Source organism: Micromesistius poutassou (genome assembly GCF_964030765.1).
Source record: "Micromesistius poutassou genome assembly, chromosome: 2".
Lineage (NCBI taxonomy): Eukaryota > Metazoa > Chordata > Actinopteri > Gadiformes > Gadidae > Micromesistius > Micromesistius poutassou.
This window is the reverse complement of record NC_140272.1, coordinates 7,881,340-7,906,197: the sequence shown is the minus strand read 5'-3', so window position 1 is coordinate 7,906,197 and position 24,858 is coordinate 7,881,340. Positions and strand designations below refer to the sequence as shown.

Genomic DNA, 24,858 nt, shown 5'->3' with positions numbered 1-24,858 from the left:
TGGTTAGAAAAAGCGCAAAATGTACTTTACATTTCCACTCCATCCACATTCTCCCACCAACTCCAGGCAGAAATAAAGGCTTAGTTTCCCCGCTGCAGTTTGTTCTGCAGTCCTACCGTAGGAGGTACATTCGGGTGTAACAGAACATAGATGCAATCATACAACAACATCCATTTACAGTACCTTTGCTGTGTTACACACGTGTCGTGTGACATAGCATTACAGGACGTATCAGGCCAATTAAAAGCGAACGCCAGGTCAGGACGTTGGCTCTACATGGTGTTGATTCGCTATTCTAGGACGGGCCTCTTGTTCACTTCCTGCACAGTCAGAACGCCGTGGGACCGCTCCTACAATGCTCTTGTTATCTGCATTGTTATGCTAGGAAGCTTCTACACATTCATCCCGTCCAAGCATTGATTCAGTGAAATTCTTGCACTCTTGGATTAAAAAAAAACCTTGTACAACTGCTTGTACAACTCGTGGGTACAAATTCTTGTTGTTTTGTTTATTTTACTCATCGCCATGAGGAATGGTCGTCGCATTCATCCTTAACTTATGGTTTCTCTGCCCTGCCTTGGTTATATTTTCAAATGGAAAATGGACTGCATTGATACAGCGCTTTTCTAACCAGCGGCCACTCAAAGCACTTTACAATTTTGCCTAACATTCACACATTCACACACCGACAGCCAGCTCGTCAGGAGCAGTTAGTGTGAGGTGTCTTGCTCAGAGACACCTCGACACAGCTAGGGGGAGCCGGGGATCGAACCAGCAACCTTCCGGATAACAGCCAACCCCGCTCTACCTCGTGAGCCACATGCCGCCCCTATCCAGCCCCAGTAGCGGTCCAGAGTGAATCTATTGGGTCGCTGCTCTCTCTGTATTTCTGCTGAAGGGTCTCCGGCTCTTTGTATGAGCAGGAAGATGCACAGCGTTAATCTACAGCGCGCGATGAGCCAGGCTGTGGATCAACGCGTTACAGGTTCACACCTCGGCTGGAGCACACACCCCCCCCTCACCACCCCCCACCCCTTCAGTCACGAGGCAGTGAGCTGATCGACTCTGTACCACGACACAGTCTCAAGGCAGAGAAGCAGTGTGCGTGTGTGTGTGTGGGGGGGGTGTCTGTGTGTGTGTGTCCATGTGTGTGTTTGTGTATGTGTGTAGGTGTGGATATGTGCGTGTTTGTGTGTTTGTGTATATGTGTGTATGTACGTGCATGTGTCACCTCTTTCCGCTTCCTTCGCTTCTCTCTCTCATTCTCTCTCTCTCTCTCTCTCTCTCTCTCTCACTCTAACGCTCACTCTCTCTTTCTCTCGCTGACAGTTTCAATCAAAGATCATATTTCTTCTGCCATTAAATATGTGAGCCATGTGCAGTGTGTGTATGTTTGTGTATGTGTGTGTCTCTGTGTATGTGTATGTATGTGTCCGTATGTATGTGTATGTATATGTGTGTGTATGCATGTGTGTTTAAATGTATGTGTCTGTGTATGTGTATGTGTATGTGTATGTGTCTGTGCATGTGTATGTGTGTGAGTGAGTGTGTATGTGTATGTGTATGTGTGTGGTTGTTTGTATGTGTACTTTATTCCCTTTGGCAGGGAAAAAATCCCCTGACGAGTACACTATGTCCTCTATTTGTGTCAATCGAGTCCTATATCTAAGGGCTTTGTGTTATATTTGTGCTCTCCTCTCAAACCCAGAACTGTGGCAGGGAATAAAGCCCCTGACCACGACATGATGTCCACTCTTTGCATCAGAGTCCAACTATGTCTGTGGGGCTTTGAGTTATATTTGTGCTCTCCTCCCAACCACAGAACCTCACAGGTTCCTGAATATTTAATCCAGGTGTTTTGACACCACATGCTGAACTTCTCCAGTTTCTCTTTCTTTCTTTTTCTTCCAGTTTTTCTCTCTCTTTATTTGAGCGAGCTTAGTTCATACTTTTCTAGCCTTTATCTTGCTAAAAAGGTAATAATAAAAGGGAATGTGAATATCCATAAGATCTCTCTCTCGCTCTCTCTCTCCATCCCTGTTTCTCTCGTCCTCTCTCTCTCTCCCTGTGAGAAAGAGACTGTAACTCTATCTATGTCTCTCTCTCTCTTTCTCTCCCTACATCTCACTTTCTCTCTCCCTATACATCTCTCTCTATGTCCCTCTTCCCTCTCTCTCTCTACATCTCTCTGTATCTCTCGATACATATCTCTATCTGTCTCTCTTTCTACAATCATATCTCTATCCGTTTCTCTCTAAATCTCTCTATCCGTCTCTCTCTCCATACATATATCTGTCTCTCCCTCCATACATCTCTCTCTCCATACATCTCTCTCTCTCTCCCCCCTCCCCCCCCCCCCCCCTCTCTCTCTCTCTCTCGTGTACTAATCAGGGCCTGGGTGGGGGTGACATGCGGGGCCAGCTTCGCTCCGCCACGCGGATGTGTGCGTAATGAAGAGAGGATTCTTGGCGTGTCAACTCCACTCCGCTGGGTGAGAGGAGAGCAGGAGAGCAGAGGAGGAGTCGTGGGTTTTAAGATATTTACCCTCAGTGGTGGGTCTAAGGCTCTGTTCACACACTGGCACACTCTCACTCTAACGCTCACTCTCTCTTTCTCTCGCTGACAGTTTCAATCAAAGATCATATTTCTTCTGCCATTAAATATGTGAGCCATGTGCAGTGTGTGTATGTTTGTGTATGTGTGTGTCTCTGTGTATGTGTATGTATGTGTCCGTATGTATGTGTATGTATATGTGTGTGTATGCATGTGTGTTTAAATGTATGTGTCTGTGTATGTGTATGTGTATGTGTATGTGTGTGTGTGTGTGTATGTGTGTGAGCGTGTGTGTGTGCGTGCGTGCGTGCGTGTGTGTGTAGGAAAACGTGTATCCATGTTAGTGTGACTGTGTGCGTGTGTAAATTTGTGGGAATGTTTGTGTGTGTGTATGTGTGTATTTCTGTATGTGCGTGTGTGTGCATGTATGAAAATGTCTGCATGCATGTGTGTGTGTGTGCCTCTCCGGAGAGTCGCCACCTTGTAGTGGTGGAGAGGCTTGTGTGTACCTAAGATCCCAAGAGCAATGCCGTCTGGAGCTGAGCTCCTGGTAGGGTCACCCTTGGCGGTAAGGTCGAGGGGGAGGTGCCAGACAAAGCACGACTCAAGAAAAGACCTCAACAGCTAAGCAGGCGGAGAATGGTGTCTGAGTGGATCACTACAACAGCTGCAAAGGTGGAAGAAGGCTGCAGCAGAGCGTCCATGCCGTTGGTTATAGGCCTGCCTCTGTCAAGGATCATGTGGTGGCTGTCAGTGCACCTGTCTCCCCACGTTAAAAGAATTCACGCACAGGCGTCCTCCTGTAAGGGTTTACTCCATATGCACACCCCATTCCAAGCCCTGTGGTGTTCAGCGAGTGGCGACGGGAGCAGGACAGAGAAGTCTGGAAGCTCCTAGCTACAAACTGGCACACAGGCGGTGGGTGAAGTTTGAGTCGTTTTGAGTCGAATTCTTGAGTCGAATTCTTGGACTGAGGCAGGAGAGTTACCTCACCCAGGACTAAGAAGCTTCTGTTTAGGGACCACACTGCTCACCCCAGTAGGGGAGGGGGCTAGAAAAGGTGCCTTAAAAATGGTCTGCCTCACTACCTTCCTGGCTGGATTACCGCGTCCAGTGGGATCTCCTCCATGCGGTCAGAAAAATAAACAAAAAAAAACTTAATTTTAATTTTGGTGCTTGGAACGTGCGCACCCTTCTTGACAATGACTTAAATGAATGGCCAGAAAGACGCACAGCCTTCGTAGCAAGGGAACTGCGAAGGTTCAATGTCGACATTGCAGCCTTATCCGAGACCAGACTGGCAGAAGAAGGGCAACTGAGAGAGGAAAAGGGAGGATATACCTTCTTTTGGAAGGGCAGGCCTGCTGGTGAACCAAGGATACACGGGGTTGGCTTTGCCATCAAAAACAACCTGGTAAGGCAACTCACTGAACTGCCCCAGGGCATCAGTGAGCGCCTTATGACAGTCTGGCTAAAGCTGGACAGCAACCGGATGGCCACTGTTGTGAGTGCATATGCTCCCACTCTGGACTCACAAGATGACATCAAAGAAGCCTTCTACTCCAGCCTAGATAACATCTTGTCAGCCATCACAAAATAAGACAAAATTATCCTCCTTGGGGACTTCAATTCTAGAGTGGGTCGGGATTATACAACATGGAGTGGCACCATTGGAAAAGAAGGGGTAGGGAATATCAACTCCAATGGTGTACTCCTCCTAACCAAGTGTGCAGAACACAATCTCTCACCAACACCCTTTTCAGGCAAAAAAATAAATTCAAAACATCCTGGATGCACTCCGATCCAAGCATTGGCATCTAATCGACTACGTTATTGTTCGAGCCAGGGACAGACGTGATGTACATCTCACAAGAGCAATGACCAGTACGGATGGATGTTGGACAGACCATCGTCTCATCCGCTCATCCATGGCCATCAATGCCCAAAAGAAGACTCATGCCCAAAAGAAGAGGGAGGAAAAAGCAATGCCGTCCCACCATAAACATCAAGAATCTTGAAACACCTGGCACTCAAGAGCTCCTCCAAGCTACATTATGTGATAGCCTACCACCAGAGTACCCTGACGACATCAAATTACATTGGAGCCTGCTGAAATCCACCATCCTAACCACTGGACAGGCAGTTCTGGGTCTTAAATCTAAGAGGCACCAGGACTGGTTTGATGATAATGATCAGGAAATCGAACATCTTATTTCCAAAAAATGGCAGGCCTTTTGTGCATGGCAGAAGGACATCACTTGCCAAACCAAAAGAAAAGCTCACTCCACTGCTAAGGCCATTGTTCAGCGCAGAGTAAGGGAACTCAAAAACAAATGGTGGACAGAAAAAGCACAAGAAATCCAACATCTGGCAGACATAGGAGACACCAGGGGATTCTTCAGTGCCACCAAAGCAATATATGGACCCAGCCACCAGGGATCCAACCCCCTCTGGTTGAAAGACAGAAGGAACATCTTGAAAACAGAGGAGGAGGTCAAGGCACGCTGGAAGGAACACTTTGAGGATCTGTTAAACCAGAGAACAACAGTCGAGGAGGAGGTCCTTAACAGTGTCCCCCAATACCCAGTGAAGGAAGGCATGGGTGATCCACCAAGCCTGCTGGAGGTCTGCAATGCCATCTCAGCACTGCACAACAGCAAAGCCACCGGCCCTGATGGGATTCCTGCAGAAATCCTGAAGGCCGGAGGGGCTAAACTCTGGCTAACCCCTAATCATCTTCCTCATTAGGAAGATCTGGGACCAGGAGGTGATACCATCAGACCTCAGGGATGCACTGATTGTCATCCTTTTCAAGAAAGGTGACAAAGTAGATTGTGGAAACTACAGGGGAATCTCACTCCAATCTACCACCGGGAAGATCATCACCCGCATTCTTTTTAAGAGATTCCTCCCTCTATCAGAGGAGATCCTCAGTGTGGTTTCTGTCCTGCCCGTGTCACGACTGACATGATCTTCACAACCAGACAGCTACAAGAAAAATGCAAGGAACAAAAACAATCACTATACATGGCCTTCATAGATCTCACAAAAGCATTCGACTCAGTCAACCGTCAGGCCCTCTGGACAATCCTATCCAAGTGTGGGTGCCCAGAAAAGTACATCAGGATCCTGAGACTCCTCCATGACAACATGTCAGCAGCAGCTTCTTGTGAGAAGGCAGCCTGTGCACACAAGTACAGTGAGGAGGTGGACACAGGAGACTGCTGAGGCACTGCAGGACTGCTTCGAGTCGACAGACTGGGATGTACTCTGTGAGTCACATGGGGAGGACATCGATAACATGACCGACTGCATTACTGACTATATCAGATTCTGTGAGGACACCACCATACCAGCCCGGACCGTTCACTGCTTCTCCAATAACAAGCCCTGGATTACCAGTGACCTGAAGGCACTCCTGAACAAGAAAAAGAAGGCTTTCAGGTCGGGAGACAGAGAGGAGCAGAGGAGAGTGCAGCACAGACTCTGAGAGATGCTGAGGACGTGCAAGGACAACTACAGGAGAAAGCTGGAGGCCAAACTCCAACAGAACAGTGTGAGGGATGTGTGGACGGGCATGAAGCACATCACAGGGATGAAGGGGAAAGACAGGCAGACATCTGGGAGCCTGGATAGAGCTAACCAGTATAACAAGTTTTTCAACAGGTTTAGCTCACCTCTTGCTACCCCAACATCCAACACCCCCAGCCCCCCACACACTCACACTGTCCCAAATGGCTCGACCCTTCCCCCAGCATTCTCCTGTACAACACCTCTCCATCTGCCCCCCCTCCTTCCCCCCCACCCCCTCCTCCTCCTCCTCCACTGATGACACCATCTGCCCCCCCTCCTTCCCCCCCACCCCCTCCTCCTCCTCCACTGATGACATCTTCACCAAGCCACGCCCAACGGTGACTACAGGCCAGGTAAAGAGGCAGCTGGAAAAACTGCAACAGCGAAAGGCTGCAGGCCCTGGTGGCATCTCACCCAGGTTCCTGAAGACCTGTGCCAGCCAGCTGTCCCCTGTACTGGGACATCTGTACAACCTGAGCCTGAGTCAGGAGAAAGTCCCGTTGCTGTGGAAGACATCCTGCTTGGTCCCGGTCCCCAAGAAGTTGAGACCATCCGACCCGGCAGACTACAGACCAGTCGCCCTAACATTGCATGTGATGAAGGTCCTGGGAAGACTGGTCTTAACCCAGCTGAGGCCACAGGTGAGGACATTTCTGGACCCTTTGCAATTTGCCTATCAGCCCTATTTAGGAGTCGATGATGCTGTCATCTACCTGTTGCAACGAGCCCATATTCATCTGGATAGTGGGGGAGGCACTGTGAGGATCACATTCTTTGATTTCTGCAGTGCTTTCAATACCATTTAGCCTCTGCTAATGGGTGAGAAGCTGCAGGTGGTGGGTGTTGACGACACTATGATCTCCTGGATTACTGACTACTTGACAGGCAGGCCACAGTTTGTCCGTCTGGGCAGTGTCCTGTCTGATGTGATGGTCAGCGATACAGGAGCTCCACATGGAACTGTGCTTTCTCCCTTCCTCTTCACCTTATACACCACTGACTTTCAGTACAACTCTGAGTCATGTCACCTGCAGAAGTTTTCTGACGACTCAGCTGTTGTCGGGTGTATAAGAGAGGGAGATGAGGGTGAGTACAGGGCACTGGTAGACAACTTTGTAGAGTGGTCCGAACAGAGTCACCTGAGTCTGAATGTCAACAAGACCAGAGAGATGGTGATCGACTTCGGTAGGAAGAAGAGGATGCCTTCTCAGCCACTACGGGTCAGGGGGGAGGTGGTGGATGAGGTGGAGGACTACAGATACTTGGGAGTGGTGATCGACAACAGACTGGACTGGAAATCGAACACTTAGGCTGTGTACAAGAAGGGGATGAGCAGACTGTATTTTGTGAGGAAGCTTAGATCCTTTGAAGTGTGCAGCAAGATGTTGGAGATCTTCTACCAGTCTGTTGTTTCCAGCACCATTTTCTTTGCTGCTGTGTGCTGGGGTAGCAGCATCAGAGCCAACGACACCAACAGACTTGATAAAATTATCAAGAAGGCTGGCTCTGTACTTGGTCTCAGGCTGGAGTCTTTTGAGTCCGTGGTGGAGAGGAGAACGCTGAATAAACTGTTATCCATCATAGACAATGATCAGCACCCTCTCCATCAAACAGTGGTCAGACAGCGGAGCACCTTCTCTCACAGGCTACTCCAGCTCCGCTGTCGAAGAGACAGATACAGGAAATCTTTCCTGCCACATGCCATCACACTGTACAATAACAGCTAAAACTCTGGTCATAATAATAATAGCTGCTTTCACATATGGACGTGCATCCGTCTATTCTCTGTAGATTCTATGGACGTGCCGTATATGTGAATGACATATCCTGACGTTGGACCTCCTGAAAAAATACTACCCCCGAGGTAGTATGTTCTCCAGAGGAAATGCTAATTACCTTTTATGTGAATGAGCAGTAGGATGTCGGCATTTCACACCAGTTGAGTGGGCGTGTTAATGACGCTTCAGTCTACGTTTGCATGTCATTGAGTGGCACCCGCACCCTAATCGATAATCAGCCTACTGCCTTTTGTTCACTGAATGGTTTAAAAAATATTTTTATTATTATGTTACACCTTTCCTGCTGTCGGCTCCCAGACCATAGTCGAGGAGCACAAAAGCGATGTTTCACTCCGTAGATTCTCTCGGGAATCACTTTGACCGGCAGTGGGTCTGCTTATAGGTTTGAATATGGTCGGAATGAAGCGGCCACCGATTATTGACAGGCTGGGTACTTTATTCTTAGTTTCACTGTAACGGTAACGCAGTCGTTCGCGACGCCTTTCTTGTTCCTCGTTTCTTCTATTTGTCTGTAACTTATGCTCCAATCTTTCATCGATCGATGCGGATGTTGTGGATGCAACGGAATATATGCATCGCTGCAGCAACATTTAACATGATCATGATGAGTTCTGCCCGTTTTGCCTGCGTGCTGTCTGCGGTCAAACCAAAACAAACCCGATCCCGCCTCTTGCGACCCTACTTCATATGCCGTCCCTTGCAAGCCCGCCCCCCTTAAGCAGCCGGAGATTATACTGACACCGATCTCCGCATATCGGGCATCAAGTGTGAATAAGTGTGAATGACCCTCACGGTCGAACCTCCTGCTCCACAAATGCGGAGAAAAGACAGAGGAAGAAAAGAAAGAGGTCATATGTGAAAGCAGCTAATAATACAGTCTCAAAGCACCTTATATGTTTTATCTGTTCACTTGCACCTTATATATTTATATTTCTACTGTCTACTTTCTACTTTGCACTACAATTATATTATACTGCTTATTTACACAATTTTTTATATTACATTTTATATTTTATATTGCTTCTTTTTTATATATATGCCAAGGTTGTTTATGTGTGTAATGCTGCTGCTACACTGCAATTACCCAGCTTGGGATCAATAAAGTAAATCAATCAATCAATCAATCAATCAATCAATCAATCAATCTATCTATCTATCTATCTATCTATCTATCTATCTATCTATCTATCTATCTATCTATCTATCTATCTATCTATCTATCTATCTATCTATCTATCTATCTATCTATCTATCTATCTATCTATCTATCTATCTGTCCTCTGCAATGGCTCTGATCCTACTTATCCTACTGTGCTTTTTTATCCTATTGTGCTTTTTTGCATTTTGTTACTTGTTTTATTTTCTTGTATTACTTCTCCACTATTATATTGCAACTTTTGCACAGCAATTTCCCTCGGGATAAATAAAGCTTCTTGAATCTTGAATATTGAGACTGAACCTTTAAAGGTTGAAACTGGAGTCAAACAAGGCTGCATTATTGTCCCCCACCCTCTTCGCAGTCTTTATAGCAGCTCTCCTCCACCTCATTGGTAACAATCTACCCACCGGTGTCCAGTTTGTCTTCAGAACAGATGGAAAACTGTTCAACCTAAACAGATTTAAAGCCAAATCAAAACTCTCACTCTTCCATCATTGAGCTGCAATATGCAAATGACAATGCAATTGTGGCCCACACAGAAGATCTACAGGCCACACTCAATGCTTTTGCTAGGGATTACAAGCTCCTTGGACTGACCCTGAACATCAAAAAGAACCAGGTTCTCCACCAGCCCCCACCAGACACCTTCGCACCTCCGCTGACAATAACAATTGCAAATAAATGCCTTGAAAATGTGGACCACTTTCCATATCTGGGTAGCCACCTCTCCTCAAAAGCAGACATTGACAGTGAAATACAACACTGAATCTGCTGTGCAAGTGGAGCTTTTGCAAAGCTCCGCAAAAGGGTCTTTGAGAATCCCGACCTGCTTGCAAGGACCAAGCTGCTTGTATATAAAGCAGCCATCCTACCCGCACTCCTCTATGGCGCAGAGACATGGACAACATACAGCAGGCATCTAAGAGCTTTGGAGTCCTACCATCTGAGACACCTCAGAAAAATCCAGTGTCACTGACACTAGGGCTTCCCAGTGACAGCTGGAAAGAGAAGCTGACAAACATCAGCATCCTGGATGATGCAAACATACACAGCATCACCACCATTATCACAAAGCACCAGCTGCGATGGACAGGCCACGTCATACGAATGCCTGATACTCGCCTCCCAAAGCAGGTCCTCTTCTCTCAGCTTTCAATTGGCCATCGTGCACCTGGAGGCCAGAAAAAGCGCTACAAGGACAACATTAGGAAAAACCTCAAAAAATTCAACATTAACAGTTTAAACTGGGAGGATACTGCATGACACAGATCCACCTGGAGAAACTGCCTGCAAGAAGGTGCCACTTTCCATGAGGACCAACTCCGACAGGCTGCAAAACTCAAGCAGCAGCAGGAGAGGTTCACCACCAAACAGGCCCCCCATACCCTACCCCTGGCACCTCACATCCATGCCCATACTGCAATAAAGTTTGTGGCTCCAGAATTGGCCTCTTTAGCCATCTGAGGACCCACAAGAAGGATACCCCAGGAGGACCATCATACTCGACTCAGAGTGATCGCCGATGATGATGATGGTGTAGGAAAACGTGTATCTATGTTATTGTGTGCGTGTTGTGGGAAATTGTGGGAATGTTTGTGTATGTGTATGTGTGTATTTCTGTATGTGCTTGTGAGTGCATGTATGAAAATGTCTGCATGCATGTGTGTGTGTGTGTGTGTGTATGCGTATTTGTGTATTTCTTTATGTGTGTGTGTATGTGTGAACATGTGTTTGTGTGTGTGTGTGTGTGTGTGTGTGTGTGTGATATGCCAGGCTGGTGAAGGTCTCACCAGCCGATGAGGAAGTAGAGCTGTCATGCAGCGCAAACTGCTTGTTTTAATAGTGATTTGGTTGGAGGAGCTCTGTCTGCAGCGGTACGCTATCTCGCTAACACTACCAGCTAACCACAGCCCAAACTGCTACGTTTGCCAGCCACAATGCTAGCACCGCGACCCTCACCAAAATGTGTTAGTGTAGCATTTATATTCGCTCTGTCAGTAGCAGCAGTAGGCTAGCTATGTCGCTAACACAACAAGCTAACCCCCTAGTGCATTGAAACTTGTGTTGCTGGGCGCCTTACTAGCTTGTAGCTCCACACCTTCACCAGACAGACGACATCAGTTAGTCACGCGTGTCTCTCCCCTTGAGACAGACAGACACACACACACACACAACCACACACACATGCACACAGGCGTGCATGCCCGAACAACACATTCCCACAGACATGAACACGTACATACACACACACATGCATGCATGTACACACACACGCGCGCACGCACGAGTGCACAGATGTGCAATAAAGAGTTATATGATTGGTCATTGATCGCGTACGGTCATTAATCCACTCGGGTGAACCAGCGAGCTAACCTGAGGTGCTAACACAGCTTGGTCGTTCACATCCCTCGTAATTAACACCCACAGACCTGATCGCCGTGACAACACAGCCTCGGCGTCTAGAGCGGCGAGCCCACAGATCATCTGCCCTCCAGCATCAGTAACTGCTTATCCCCAGAAGGACGGGGGTCATCACTTAGCAGACACTTTTAACTGAAGCCGCGCTTGGGGAATACCCTTAAGACCCATGTACTTAAGCTAAGGACCATGTATAGTGTTAGACAGTGAATACTCTTAAGACCCATGTCATTAAGGTAAGGACCAGGTATAGGGTTAGAAAGTGAATACACTGAGACCATTGTCATTAAGGTAAGGAGGGGTTAGACAGTGGATCCCCCACAGACCTATCCATGTCCTCCGTAGGAGTGAAGCCCTATTAAAGCCCTCTTGGCTCCTGATCCCCCATGGAGAACTGACCAATCAGCATCATCATTACCGACCACAGCGCACTGAACCGGAGATGTAAGGAAAAGGAAACAGAAGGCCTCTGATCACCAGTAAGTCGCACAAAAAATCTTATTAAATAACGTTCAGATGTTGTAATCCAGGGAATTGATGGCGTTTCTCAGTGTGGGGGCAGAACCACCACCACCACGGCCACCACAACCACCACTACCAGCACCAGCAACATACCCCCACCACCGCCACCCCAACCACCACCACCACCACCACCTCCCCCACCAGCGCCAGCGCCACCGCCACCCCCATCACCACCACCTCCACCACCGTATGGCTTGTGTGTGATAAGCTCCTCCGATATCATCGCCGCTGCATCGGCCCTTTATAGAAATGTTCCGCATCGGTGGGGCTTTTTTCGTTTTGTTTGTGTATCGTTTATTTTCTGCTGCTGCAGATATTATGCAATATCAATCTGAGGAAAAATATGGCGTTTGATTTCGGGGAGCCAGAGGAACACAAACGGCCAGATGGGAGGGCGGTGTGTCGGTTTGCTTTGTGGGTCTGTGCTGAGGCGCAGCAGACTGGCAGGTGGGGGGGGGGGGGGGGGGGGGGCGGGGGTGGTGGGGACGGTGGGGGGGCAGGGGAACTAATGTGCAGAGGGGAGGCAGAGGCAGGTTTCTCTCTTCTTTCAGTCCGGGAGATGGAACGGTGACAAGAGGTGACTTATCACAGCACCCGGCTCTGAGGGATAACCAATTACAATACACACCTCGGCCTTAAAATGGGTAACACAAAAAACACAGGGTTTTTAAAATAGCATAAATAATTAAAATATCTAGATTTAGTCTGACAGCATACCTCTGCATTACCATATTCCTGGATTTCCGACACCAGGGATCCATAATGTCCTATCTCATCGTATATATATGCCCGTAACTACCCACGGTTTGAGTGGTATTAGAATGCAGCAGCACATCCTAATGCATATTGATGCTGTGCAGAAGTCATGATGAACATAATAACACATGCTCCCATATCAGCCGGCCCCCCACGTCTCGCGGGCGGGCGTGTGCCGAGCTCTCCTCTCTCCAGTGAAGCGACAGCCAAACGGAGCTAATCAACACGGGGGAGATGGAGAACGCCACAGCAGAGCGAGGATACAGCCATCCAACAACAACCCTCAGAACCGAATAGTTGCTCTGAAAGTGAAAGCGATACCAGACACTAAATCCTGTGTAACATGTAGACACATGTTATGCTGTACTCCACTCTGGCTTAGAGAAATTCCCCCAGAAGTTAAAATCTTATCAGTCAAAAAAACTGCAAAATTTCATCAAATCCTTAAAGGAAAAATAAGGCTATAGAGCCTCCAACAACACTGCTGCGCCCCTCCGGCTCGCGTCCGCATGCCTTCTTGTGCGTATTAATTAGCCCTGCCTATAGGAAAACCCTGGAGCACTGACTGGAAGTACACAGTGAGTAACGATCACGGCTCCAGTAAATTTTTACTCTTTACTGCGTGGAAGGAAGTGTAAAATATATCAGCCTTGACGCAGCCTTGGATCAGCAAAGGCACCTGAATAGAACAATGTCTGGAGTAACGCTGCCACCACCACGGCCACAGGAAGGGAAACATGAAAGTGGCCTTTGTAACCGCCCATGCATCAGTGGTGATTGAGGAAACCACCCGTCGCTTCATGGCTTCGGAAATGTTTGCTTGCTACATCGTTTTGTTTTGTTCCTGTCGTTTCTCTTCCACTGGGGACTTTGGGTTGTGGTTTCTTTCCCCTTTCACATTCAATTTAAAAGTTTCGGGGTCGCTGCCTTGGCACGTGAAGTTTCTCCTGTGAGCTCTGCTTTGTTGTGGTGATCACTAACATAATTAGATGTCATAGCAGCCATGTCGGGGTCCTCTTTTGCATTTATTGATTGCATTAATTGAAGTTTATTAAAACGTTGCGCCTCCTGACAATGTTCTATGCTACCAATTAGGTTATAGACAGCAAAGTAATGCCTATAGAAAGTCATAGAAAAAATCTGTCATAGATTAGAACTGTCATAGAACACAGCTCTGTCATAGATTAGAATCATGTCATAGATACAGCTCTGTCATATATTAGAGCTGTGATAGAGAACATCTCTGTTAAAGATTAGAGTCGTCATAGAAAACATTTGTCATAGATTAGAGCAGTCATAGAACACAGCTCTGTTATAGATATGAGCAGTCGTAGAATACATCTGTCGTAGATTAGAGCTGCCATAGAACAGCTCTGTCATAGATTCCAGCTGTCGTATATAAGAGCTCTGTCAGATTAGAGTTTTGTGGTAGGTTATAGTTTAGTCATGGATCAGAGCTCTGTTGGGAGTTCTAAAAACCTTCACATGGAGAAAGCCACAGTCCGTTGTAAATTACAACGGCTCTTAGGAGTTTTTGTAGCGCTTGGCATTCATCACGCACGCTTTACGATGATTCAGCCGCACTGAAGTCTGAAGAAAACTCGGGAGATACATGACAAGCCTTATCTGAAAAGGCTGTAGTATCCAACAGAGAACGGGATAGGATTTATCTTTGTGGACAACCCCCTAATGCGCCGACAGAAACTTTCAATCACTAAAGCAGACTTTTACTGCTTTAGTTGCCGACAATGATTCGTGAAAATATTGAACCTCATCCACCATGACGGGCAAACATAGGCTTCAGAGGTAAGTGTGTGTGTGTGTGTGTGTGTGTGTGTGTGTGTGTGTGTGTGTGTGTGTGTGTGTATGTGTGTGTTGGTCCAGAAAGGGCAAAGTGTGTGCGTCCAGGCCTTTAGCAGACACTCTCCCCCTTTCATTTCGTTATGAGATATATGTTGTTAAAGAGCAGGTACGTCTTGGACATCAGACCCACGAGGGCTGGGGGCATTGGGGCCTGGACCTAGCCTCATCTGGTTGTGGGTTCAACACCCAGCCACGACACTACCCTGCCACCACATAGTACCTGACCTTACAAACCAGGTTGGTCAGATCCAGGAGTTGAAGACCTCTCCTGAAGGTGACCAAGATGGTTCTCATTGGCTTTAAGACGTTCTTTCTGCTGAGATATTTGAGACCTTGGCCCGACAAATGTCAGAAACATTCCCGTTGGATGGGGTGATGTGCAGCCACTGTGGCCCACACTCCACTAATAGGACACTATACACACACACACACACACACACACACACACACACACACACTGTGACGGCCCTCTGACTGTCTTGGGGCAAGATCCTCTGCTCCTCCCCGTCTTTCTCTCCTCTCCAGGTGGTTCCTGGTGGGTGTGGAGCTGCCCAATCAACTCAATCAGCGGGTAGCAGATATGGAGATGAACTGAGTCAGGGCACGCATTACCGACTTAGTGGTGATGGTGCGTAATGGGTATGCTGCCACACACACACACACACACACACACACACACACACACACACACACACACACACACACACACAGCGTAACAGCTCTGCCAATCGTTTCAATTTGAGAGTCTGAAAAGGTCAGTTCATATTGCCATAGCGCATATTTTCCTTGACTTTATTGATCGCATCTATTAAGTCAAGCGTGTTTTCAATACTCACTCTCAGTCAGAACCGGTGACTTGGGGGGTGGAAAAGCACACTGGCTCTTTTCCTTCCATCTCATGCATGAGAATACAGCTTCACATCCCACACCATCTCCTCATCAAGTCTGGTGGAAATACTGCGTGTTTTTCTTTACATCTCTGAATCCAATCTTCAAACGTCGGCCTCAAACCAGGTGGATAAATAACCAACAGCTTAACGCAAGTAAAAAGTAAAAATGTCAGCTCAGTAAAGCTGATCATCGCGGTACTAGTAGGCCTACAGGCTGGGATGACTACCAGCAAATTACTCACAGGAGACGGCATCAATAGTTGATGAAGTGATGATGTTCCTCCACACTCCCAGACTATAAACCAAGGAACCCCCCATTCCATGTAATGAAACTGTACATTGAGGGGCTGTTTGCGCAACAATAAGCCTAACACAAACACAACACCATTTCTCTTTTCTGGCCTTCCCAGAAAACCTTTTATTTTTGACTGATGTGGGAGAAAACTACTTATGCTTTCCGGAAACTTTGCTGTGTGCTGTTTGAGTCTGTGTTTATTCCACTTCCAGCTGAGATTACTTAGGGAGTGAGAGGGACAAATTCCCCACAATGCTTTGTTCATAAGCGTTTGGGGGAAAGCATAAATATCCTAAGATGCACCATTCTGCAATACGCAATGGAAAAGCGTATCAGCCAAACGCAGCTGAGAGTCTAGCAAGAAATGTTCAGTTTATCAAGTAACTTTATTGTTATCACTCGACTCTCTGTCATGAATTAAAGATCGAATTTGCCTTCTGCCCGCGCAACAAGTACACAATTCTCAGGGAGAATTAGCTTGAGGAGAAAGAGCTGAAATGAATAATGTATCAGAACGGAGCACACTGTAGAGTCCATGGAAGAACGTTGATAGTGGTTGTAGGACTCTGCAGGCCTCCGTGAGGACAGCTCGGAGTTCCCTCACCACGTCTCCTTCCAGCTCGCAGGCCCTCATGGGATCGTCTACTTGTGCATGTGTGAGATAATAAATAAAGTTGCCGCCGGAAGTAATTAACGGAGGGATGAAGGAATGAATACGTGAATGAACGACTGAACACAGGCTCTGTGTTGCGCCGCAATAAGGGAATCAATGACTGGAGAACAGCTGGGATACGTGATAGTGGAAGGATGCTGGAAACGTTTTCATCCGGACCGCCTCAGCACCGCTGATCTAATTAGGTGAGCCTAAACAAGGCGCTGTTTTTCTTAATCCACTATTTAGGTAATCCTTGTAATGCGTCTGGCCTGATTCGCCACTGCTCTACCTCTCCGTGTTTTTCATTCAACTTCCGAGGTACTTTCAGGGCGTGTCCTCTCAGCCCTTGGGAGAGTGTAATCATGAAAAAGTGCCGTTCTAATAAACCCAACGTGATTTATGTTTAAGTTCGAACCTCCAGGCAAACGCCTTGGAGCGCGTCCCAGAAAACAGGCTCAGAGTCCCCCCCTCCCCCGCCCCCCTCCCCTGAAAGGTGTTACATTAAAGTGCCGAGGTTGTTTGGGAAATCGATATAAAGTCCCTTCTGCATACCCCCCCCCTTTGCCTCCCCATCCCTCCCCCATCAAAGGGAGGAGAGACCGACCACCAGAACCAGGTCACCACCATTACTAAGGTAATGGTGTTCATGTTAAACAAGATAGTCATGTATACATTATTTATTCAGGTTAGGGTACGAAGAATTGTAGATGTGTAGGACAAGTGCAGGACAGAATAACTTTGAATCACAAGAACTGAACTACAATACAAAACCCAAACCCTTACCCCTATCCTAACGCTACATAACAATGCTAACTACCATCTACCGCCTCCCCATCCCTCCCCCAAAGGGCTCCCACCGGTGCACTAAACCCGGTCAGAGAGCGCCCCACCAGACCCCTCTGCCTCCCGGATGGGGCCTCCCCTCCAGACTCACCGGCGAAGTTGAGGCGCCGGATGTGCTTGAGCAGCAGGGTGCCGTTGAGCGGGTCCATCTTGGGGCAGAGCGCCACGGTGCCCGGGCACAGCTCCCGGTGCATGTTGTGGAGGGCGTGGGCCATGGCGTACACCGCGTCGATCACGAACTGCACCTTGCCCTCCTGCTCGTAGGACGAGTCCTTCCCGATGCGCTCCTGGTCTGAAACGACAAAACGACGACAACGACGACAGTCAGAGCACGGAAGGGTTGTCAACAACAGTCAGATCACAGAAGGGTCAACAACAGTCAGATCACAGAAGGGTCAACAACAGTCAGATCACAGAAGGGTCAACAACAGTCAGATCACAGAAGGGTCAACAACAGTCAGATCACAGAAGGGTCAACAACAGTCAGATCACAGAAGGGTCGTCAACAACAGTCAGATCACAGAAGGGTCATCAACAACAGACAGATCACAGAAGGGTCGTCAACAGTTAGATCACAGAAGGGTCAACAACAGTCAGATCACAGAAGGGTCATCAACAACAGTCAGATCACAGAAGGGTCGTTAACAACAGTCTGATTACACAAGGGTGGTCTACTGGGGTTAGGGTCTAGGGTGACCCCGGGTTGAAAAGGACCGGGTTTGAACCCCAGTGACCTTGAAGGAATGGTAGGGCGACATGCCTTACCCCCTTACCCCTCCCTACTCTTACTGCTGCATCTTTTAAATCACTAAAGCGCCTAAAACTAAAGAGAGTAAAACTTAAAAAATAAACAAATAAAAAACAAATACTGTATTTATATATATATATACACACACATACTGAATCACAATATATATATATATATATATATATATATATACACACTATATATAGTATATATAAATATATGACTATTAGATCAAGACATCCTGAACCCTCCTTCCCTCCCTCATAATGACCTGTGTCTCACGAGTCACTTTGGATGAGAGCTAAATGACTGCTAAATGACTGCGGTGGTGACTAGACTCTGCGTTCCCTGTGTGAGTCTTCCTTCTCTGGGTGAATTCTGCTGCTCGCAATCAATTAGAAAGCAAATAAACGCAGGGCTCCCGACGCCTCCCTCAGACCTGCTGTTTACCTCGCTGAGCACACATTCGATTCGGAACAGCAGCCGAAAAAACAAAACAAGTCTATTCTGCATGCGTATATATAATGAGTACATTTGTTTGTATATATATATTACACTTTGGCAGCGGTGTGTCTGTGTGCTTAGCGCATTTTGCACTTTGAATTCTCTATTAAGCACGCGTTTTTATAAGATTAGTGGAAGGTAACGTTGCACCAAGAATAGTGACTGTTGAAAACACATCCATCGTGGTCTTCAGCAAAACAAATGAGGCGTCTCTCCTTGCAGGAAAACAGCACAACAGCACAACATGTTACCATCGAGGTACAAAGTACTGTAATGTGGCAATATTAAGAGCAAGGGTCTCTGAAAAACCTCAACAGTGCCAATTAAGGGAGCTCTTATGTTGCAGTCTGGGGCATTTTAGCCTCTTCCTGTGTTTTGTTGGCCATCAAAGGAGGACTTCAGCGGCTGTTTTGGTCCCCTACCTCTGATAGGCCGTGTGTCTGACATGGGCCTGATGCAGGGTGCCTCTGAGAGGGAGGGGTTTGCTGCTGGGTGTAGGGATGTCATCGCCCGCGTGCTCACATAAGAACATACTCTGTAAGAAAAAACTCTGTACTATTCAGCGTACCACGACTGACTGAAAACTACAGCCCCTGCAGGCCTTGCAGCACTTTCAGGTGATTTGGGCTGTGTGCTTTATTTGTTGCTCACATTCTTTGAGTAACAGCATCAGCGAATGGGGAGGCTTGGTGGCTCACCCCACTAGTATGCCAAAGATGTTTCATACAGCCCATTAAGTAACATTTGTTGATGCAGTGATACGCATGAACTAACAGCTATATAGTGGTCTAGTTATCTTTAACTCATGTTGTCCATGTTTACTAATGGTGTACATGTTAACTACGGTAGTCAATTATGCATTATTTAATAGGGTGAGGGTACTCAGGATTGCAGATGGTGTGCTAGTGCCAACAAAAAAAAAATGCTAACTACTGTATGAACTAACGTTAATGAGTGGTTCATGGTTACCATGGTGTTGCCACATTCTGGCTCAAGCAGTTCATCATACCTCGTGTCTTTCCATTCCTCCCACCATAAAATTATGACAACTAAATACCACTATGCTGTTCCCGCCCGTTTACTGGTGAATGTAATCTTTGATTGGACAAAAAGCCCCTGCACTGCACTACTGTGGCGTGTTTAATATGTTCCGGCACACAGAGCAATTTACACCTCTCATCACAATAACGCCGCTACAGCAGCGCGTACACTCTCGGGAGCGAGACAGGGTATCAGAGTATCACCTATTGACCCCCCAGCCCTTCTGAGGGTTCAGTCTAACCACTAGAGATGAAGGTCATCAATCAGAGAGAGATTCAAAGACATCAAAGTAAAAGGTCCTGAAGGAAAAGGTCCTGAAGGGGGGTTGGAATATTGGCCACTCGGCCACTCTAAGCGCTTCACATGCCTAACATAACATTCACCCATTCATGCACACACCCAGCGGTGTCAGCCATGCAAGGCAACAGCCAGCTTGTCGGGACAAGTTAGGGTGAGGTGTCTTGCTCAGGGACACCTCCACACTCGAGCTTGGAGGAGCCGGGGATCTAACTAGCAACCTTCCGGTTACCAGCCAACCCGCTCTACCTAACCTTAATGTGGATCCTCGTTTCCCTCGCAGGGAGAAGAATGAGAAGGAGCACTTGATAGTGCCAAGAAAAGATCTATATGTATCGGGCAGCGAATGTAACAGCAACGGACATACTGAACGTGTACAACCTACACATGTTCTTTACAGCTTTTTTTGTTCTCATTTTCACTAATGAAAAAGGCTATCAGACTATCAAATCTCTCTTCCGCCGGAACATGGCTGCTCTCGCTGGGCTCCATTCCATGCAAGGTGTTTCATTATCAGTACTTCCTACAAATGACCTGAACGTTTGAATAGGGGGATTGGCAGCTTTCCAAATGCTCAAAGATGAAAAAGCGTTCGGTCTGTCCCTTCCTACGCCAAGTTAGAATCAATTAGAGAGCGAGACGTCTGTGTTGGCGCTGCATTGGAACACGCCCTCTCCCCAGGTCACCACTTGTGCTGGGGAGAGGAGTGCACTTTGATATCCATCTGTGTGCGGCTGCATCCTGGCCAGCGCACAACAACACTAACAACAACACATGCCTGGCCCATCGTCCGTCATCGGGCTGACCTGAGGTCTGACGGGAGAGCGCGTGAGAACGCCATGTTCTACCACAACTGAAATGTATTTTTTTACCTGCAAGCCGACAGCATACTGAGGGGGTCGCAGCATACACAACACATAGCACAACACATGCATAACACACACGCACACATAGCACAACACACACACACAAAACACACACAGCACCAACAAGAAGCTCACACACACAACACACGCACACAACACACGCACAACACACCACACACACACACACACACACACACACACACACACACACAGCACACGCACAACACACACACACACACACAGGCACACACACACAGCCGTCGGTTAGGATAATCCTGGCTGGCCATGATAAGTAGTGCTAGGTAATTATTAATCCTGGCACCCGGGTCGGGGGGGGTCGGTTATTAATGGAGCTGTTAATTAGTGGAATGCTAGGTGACAGAGTCTAAGATAGCACACCTCAGGAGCTTCCAGAAGATTCTATGAGCAGGCGGTTGAACTCGCGGCCCCGATGCCTAGCCGCTGTCGAAGGGCGATAGCAACGGAACAACCGTGGCAACATGCTAGCGTTCAACTCAGAGCGTCTATCTGGGATACGCGAGCAACAGGGCTGCCAATACCTGCCGGACCGCGGCTAATTAGCCGTGACGTGCTAAGTAACACAAGCAGGTATGGATTTAGGGGACAGAAAAATAACTGACTTCAGCGGAATTTATGAAAAACAACACTATTGTTAGCACTGGCATCTTGATTCTCCTCAGGCTTCAATTGCTATTTGCAGTTATGGTAATACCTTTTGAATTGACAAAAATATGGTATTGTTCGGCGTCCAGTTGCATCACGTATCAATCTTATGTAAAATAGCAAGATGGTTTGAATAAGCTCATATGGTCTATATATAATTCAAGAGAAATTCAAGAGTACTTTATTTGTCACATGCATACAAGTATGCAGTGAAATGTAAAAGTGACAGTGCTGCAGTAGCAGTGTCAAACAGTGTCATGAATGAAGAGGTGACTGTATACAATGTCCAATGTCACCATTTGGTGCCTTCGATCTATAGCTTTAATTGAAGGTTCACTTTGACAGCAGATTTGTTTAAAAGTTTCTTTGGACAGCAGCAGCGTACGTGTGAATGCATTCAAAAGCTTTCCTAGAAACAACTTCTTCAACTAAATAAAGTCAACTTGGAAACTCACTGTAAAAAGTGAACTGTTGATGAGAAACAAGCAACCGTCCCCTCCGCCCAAAGTTTGATGGAGTGGAATGGGTGTGATAATGAACAAAACACCTTGCCCTGCTCCTCCCGGGCCCCTAGGAGCCGCGCCTCATTGACACTGGCTCCAGATCAGCCCAGCACATCGTTATACTAATCCCGGGCCCGGGGGCCTCCTCCTCCTCTCAGAACTGGGTGGTGTGGACGTTGGAGCGGATCCATCTTCCCCGCGCCCCTCAGACACACGCCGGCGTTGTGTGTTGGTTGTTGTGTGTTTGGGGCACAGTGCGAGGCGGTCGTTATTGAGTGTGATGTTGTGGTAGATAAACCGCATTTAACACTATAACTTAAATAAGACCGGTTAATAAAACAATTTAGTTTTTCTCGAAAGCAGGTATTTATAACTGCATTTCAACAAGGAAACAAGGAGACTGACGTCATAAAAAGAAAAGCATGTCTGCTATTAGCATAATGTATCAAAAGCTGCTATAGGGCTAGGGAGGTAAGGGGCAGAGCCAGTGAGGGCAAGCGGTGGGGTCAGCAAGGGTAAGGGGCGGAGTCAGTTAGGGTAAGGGGCGGAGTCAGCGAGTACAAGGGGCGGAGTCAGCGAGGGTATAGGGTGGAGTCAGTGGGGTGGTGGGCTCGGAAGGTGTGGCATTAACTTTTGACACACACACACGCACCCACACACACACTTGTTCCACCAAACTAACTTCAATTCCGGTCTGTGGAGTGTGGAGTCTGCGAGATGAAAAGGTTTAAGAACTGATCCTACCATCCCCCCCCCCCCCCCCCCCCACACACACACACACACACAGAACTTTTGATATTGCATACAAAACATAATTGGATGCCCAATTATGTTTATATATATAATTATGTTTATAATATATAAAGCCTATATTATACTTTTGGAAATGGGGACTCAAACCCTGTAACGCACACTCACCACTAGGCTATCCAGGACTGCTTTATTTTTTTAAGTAATTATTTTGATAAAAAATTACAAAACATTTCTGGCTAATCATTGTACTAAAACAATCTAACCAATACTATACATCGTGTTCTCTACTTCTAACTGAAGACACGGTCAAGCCCCTAGAAACAAACATATTGACTACTGAAGAGGATAAAGACGATAAAGAGGTGATCTCAAAGAAAGACAAGCAGACAGCTGATTGGTCGACTCTTCTACGTCATTAGTATACGGTTCTGGGAAATCAGTTGTTTACGTAGGTGCACTTTCTCAGAAGTAATTGAATCATCATCGGTATAACTCAGAAGGTGTGAGCGCAGATTGGCTCGTCTGAGTCTTTAGAAGTTTTTCCAGCTCTGAGCTAAACTCCTCAGATGGCACACCAGGAGAGTGTTCAACATGCATTAGAACATAAAGGAAAGGATTTGCACAGAGGGATTCAAACTACTGCGTGTTGCAGCGTTTCCACCAGCAGCTGTTGCAGAAAACACCTTAAGGAGTTGGCAGTAATAATAGTTAGGGTGAGAGAGGAGAAGGAGAGTGAGAGGGTTAGGGGGACAAGGAGAGAGGAGGAGAAGGAAAGGAAGAGAGAGGGAGATAGGGGGAGAGGGAGAGAGAGGGGGAGATAGGGAGAGAAGGAGAGGGAGAGGGGGGAGAGGAAGAAGGTAAGATGGAGAAGGAGAGAGGGAGGGAGGGAGGGAGATATTTAGAGGGAGAAGCAGAGGAAGAGAGGGAGACAGAGTTAGAGAGAGAGAGAGAAAGAGACGGATGGGAGGTATAGATTTAGAGGGAGAGGGTTAGAGGGCGAGTAAGACGAAAGGGAGAGGGAGTTATAATAGCGGAGGGAGAGAGAGTGAGAGAGGGAAAGATGAGGGGGAGAGAGGGATTGAGAGAGACCTAGAGAGAGCGTCCCCTCCCAGTGAATCACTGATGATTTCGAGGTGTTTTCATCCGTCCGATAAACACCAATCTGTTGCTAATTAACTTCTGCTGATTACATTGACAATCCCAGATGAGGGAGCAGTTTTTGTCTATATATCCTCTCACAAGCCTCTTTCTGCTTCAGACCTGTTGCACCAGCAGCGCTCCCGTCCACCCGTCCCCTCGTCCTACCTCCCTGTTCTCTGCTGCTTATCATGCAACAGCTGTCCTGTCCGGTTCGCCTCTCCTCGAAAAGGCACTTCTCCGGCACCCCCTTCCCCGGTTGAAAGGGTCCCCGGCCCCTCCTCAATCAGTTAACGTCTCCTTCGCCGGCGCCTCCCTCTGTCTGCGTCTCCTTCCCGCCACCCACTTGATAAACATCTCCAGCCCTCTCCGCCCCCGTGGACCAAAGTCATTACGTCCCCATAACGTCCCCAATTATCTCAGCGAGTTTTGCGAAAACGCATGAATTAAAAGCACAGAGCACCTCCGGTCCACGGCAGGGAATGGGCTCCTGACTGCTTTAGGGGCCGAGGGGGCCTCCCTGGTTGTGGAAAGATACTGCCGTGGATTTAGGGCCCCATTTGGTATTCTGCGAGGGGGGGTCCTGAGCCAGCTGGGGGTAAGAGATGTTTCTGTGGTGCGGCGTCTGCAGCCCACACACGGCGCGGCGGTGGCATTGTCTCTCGGCTCTCTAAGCCCCCTGCCTCCCAAGCTGCTTCTGTCTCTCCCTCCTTGTCTCCCGTCTCCCTCCTCCTGCTACGCTGGCAGCCTCCCACACCGTTCCCCGGGCTGGAAGCCGGCCTTCAAAGTGATAAGCTCTTACAAAGTGAGGGCGTCTAAACTTTGTCGCAGCCACACATGAGTCTGTTTCTGTGACGGGTTTGTGTGCGTGCGTTGGGTTTTTCCAGATTTTTTTCTCTTCTTCTCCTCTCCTCTTCTTTTTTCCCCCCGGTCGTTGTGAATAGACACAACGTGCTTTGAAGGCATCTTTATCTGCTCCGAGATGTGAAGGATCTGCAT

The 24,858-nt window shown here is 47.6% G+C and overlaps 1 protein-coding gene across 1 annotated transcript in view; it reads right to left on the bottom strand.

Moving 5' to 3' along the window:
• Positions 1-24,858, bottom strand: part of LOC311339403 (metabotropic glutamate receptor 4-like) — a gene marked incomplete at both ends in the record, with an annotated part of 110,060 nt that overhangs the window by 17,244 nt on the left and 67,958 nt on the right. The window contains one exon of the mRNA XM_084464783.1: positions 17,418-17,618. Within this exon, the coding sequence (XP_084320909.1) occupies positions 17,418-17,618 (201 nt within the window). The remainder of the gene's footprint in view (positions 1-17,417; positions 17,619-24,858) is intronic.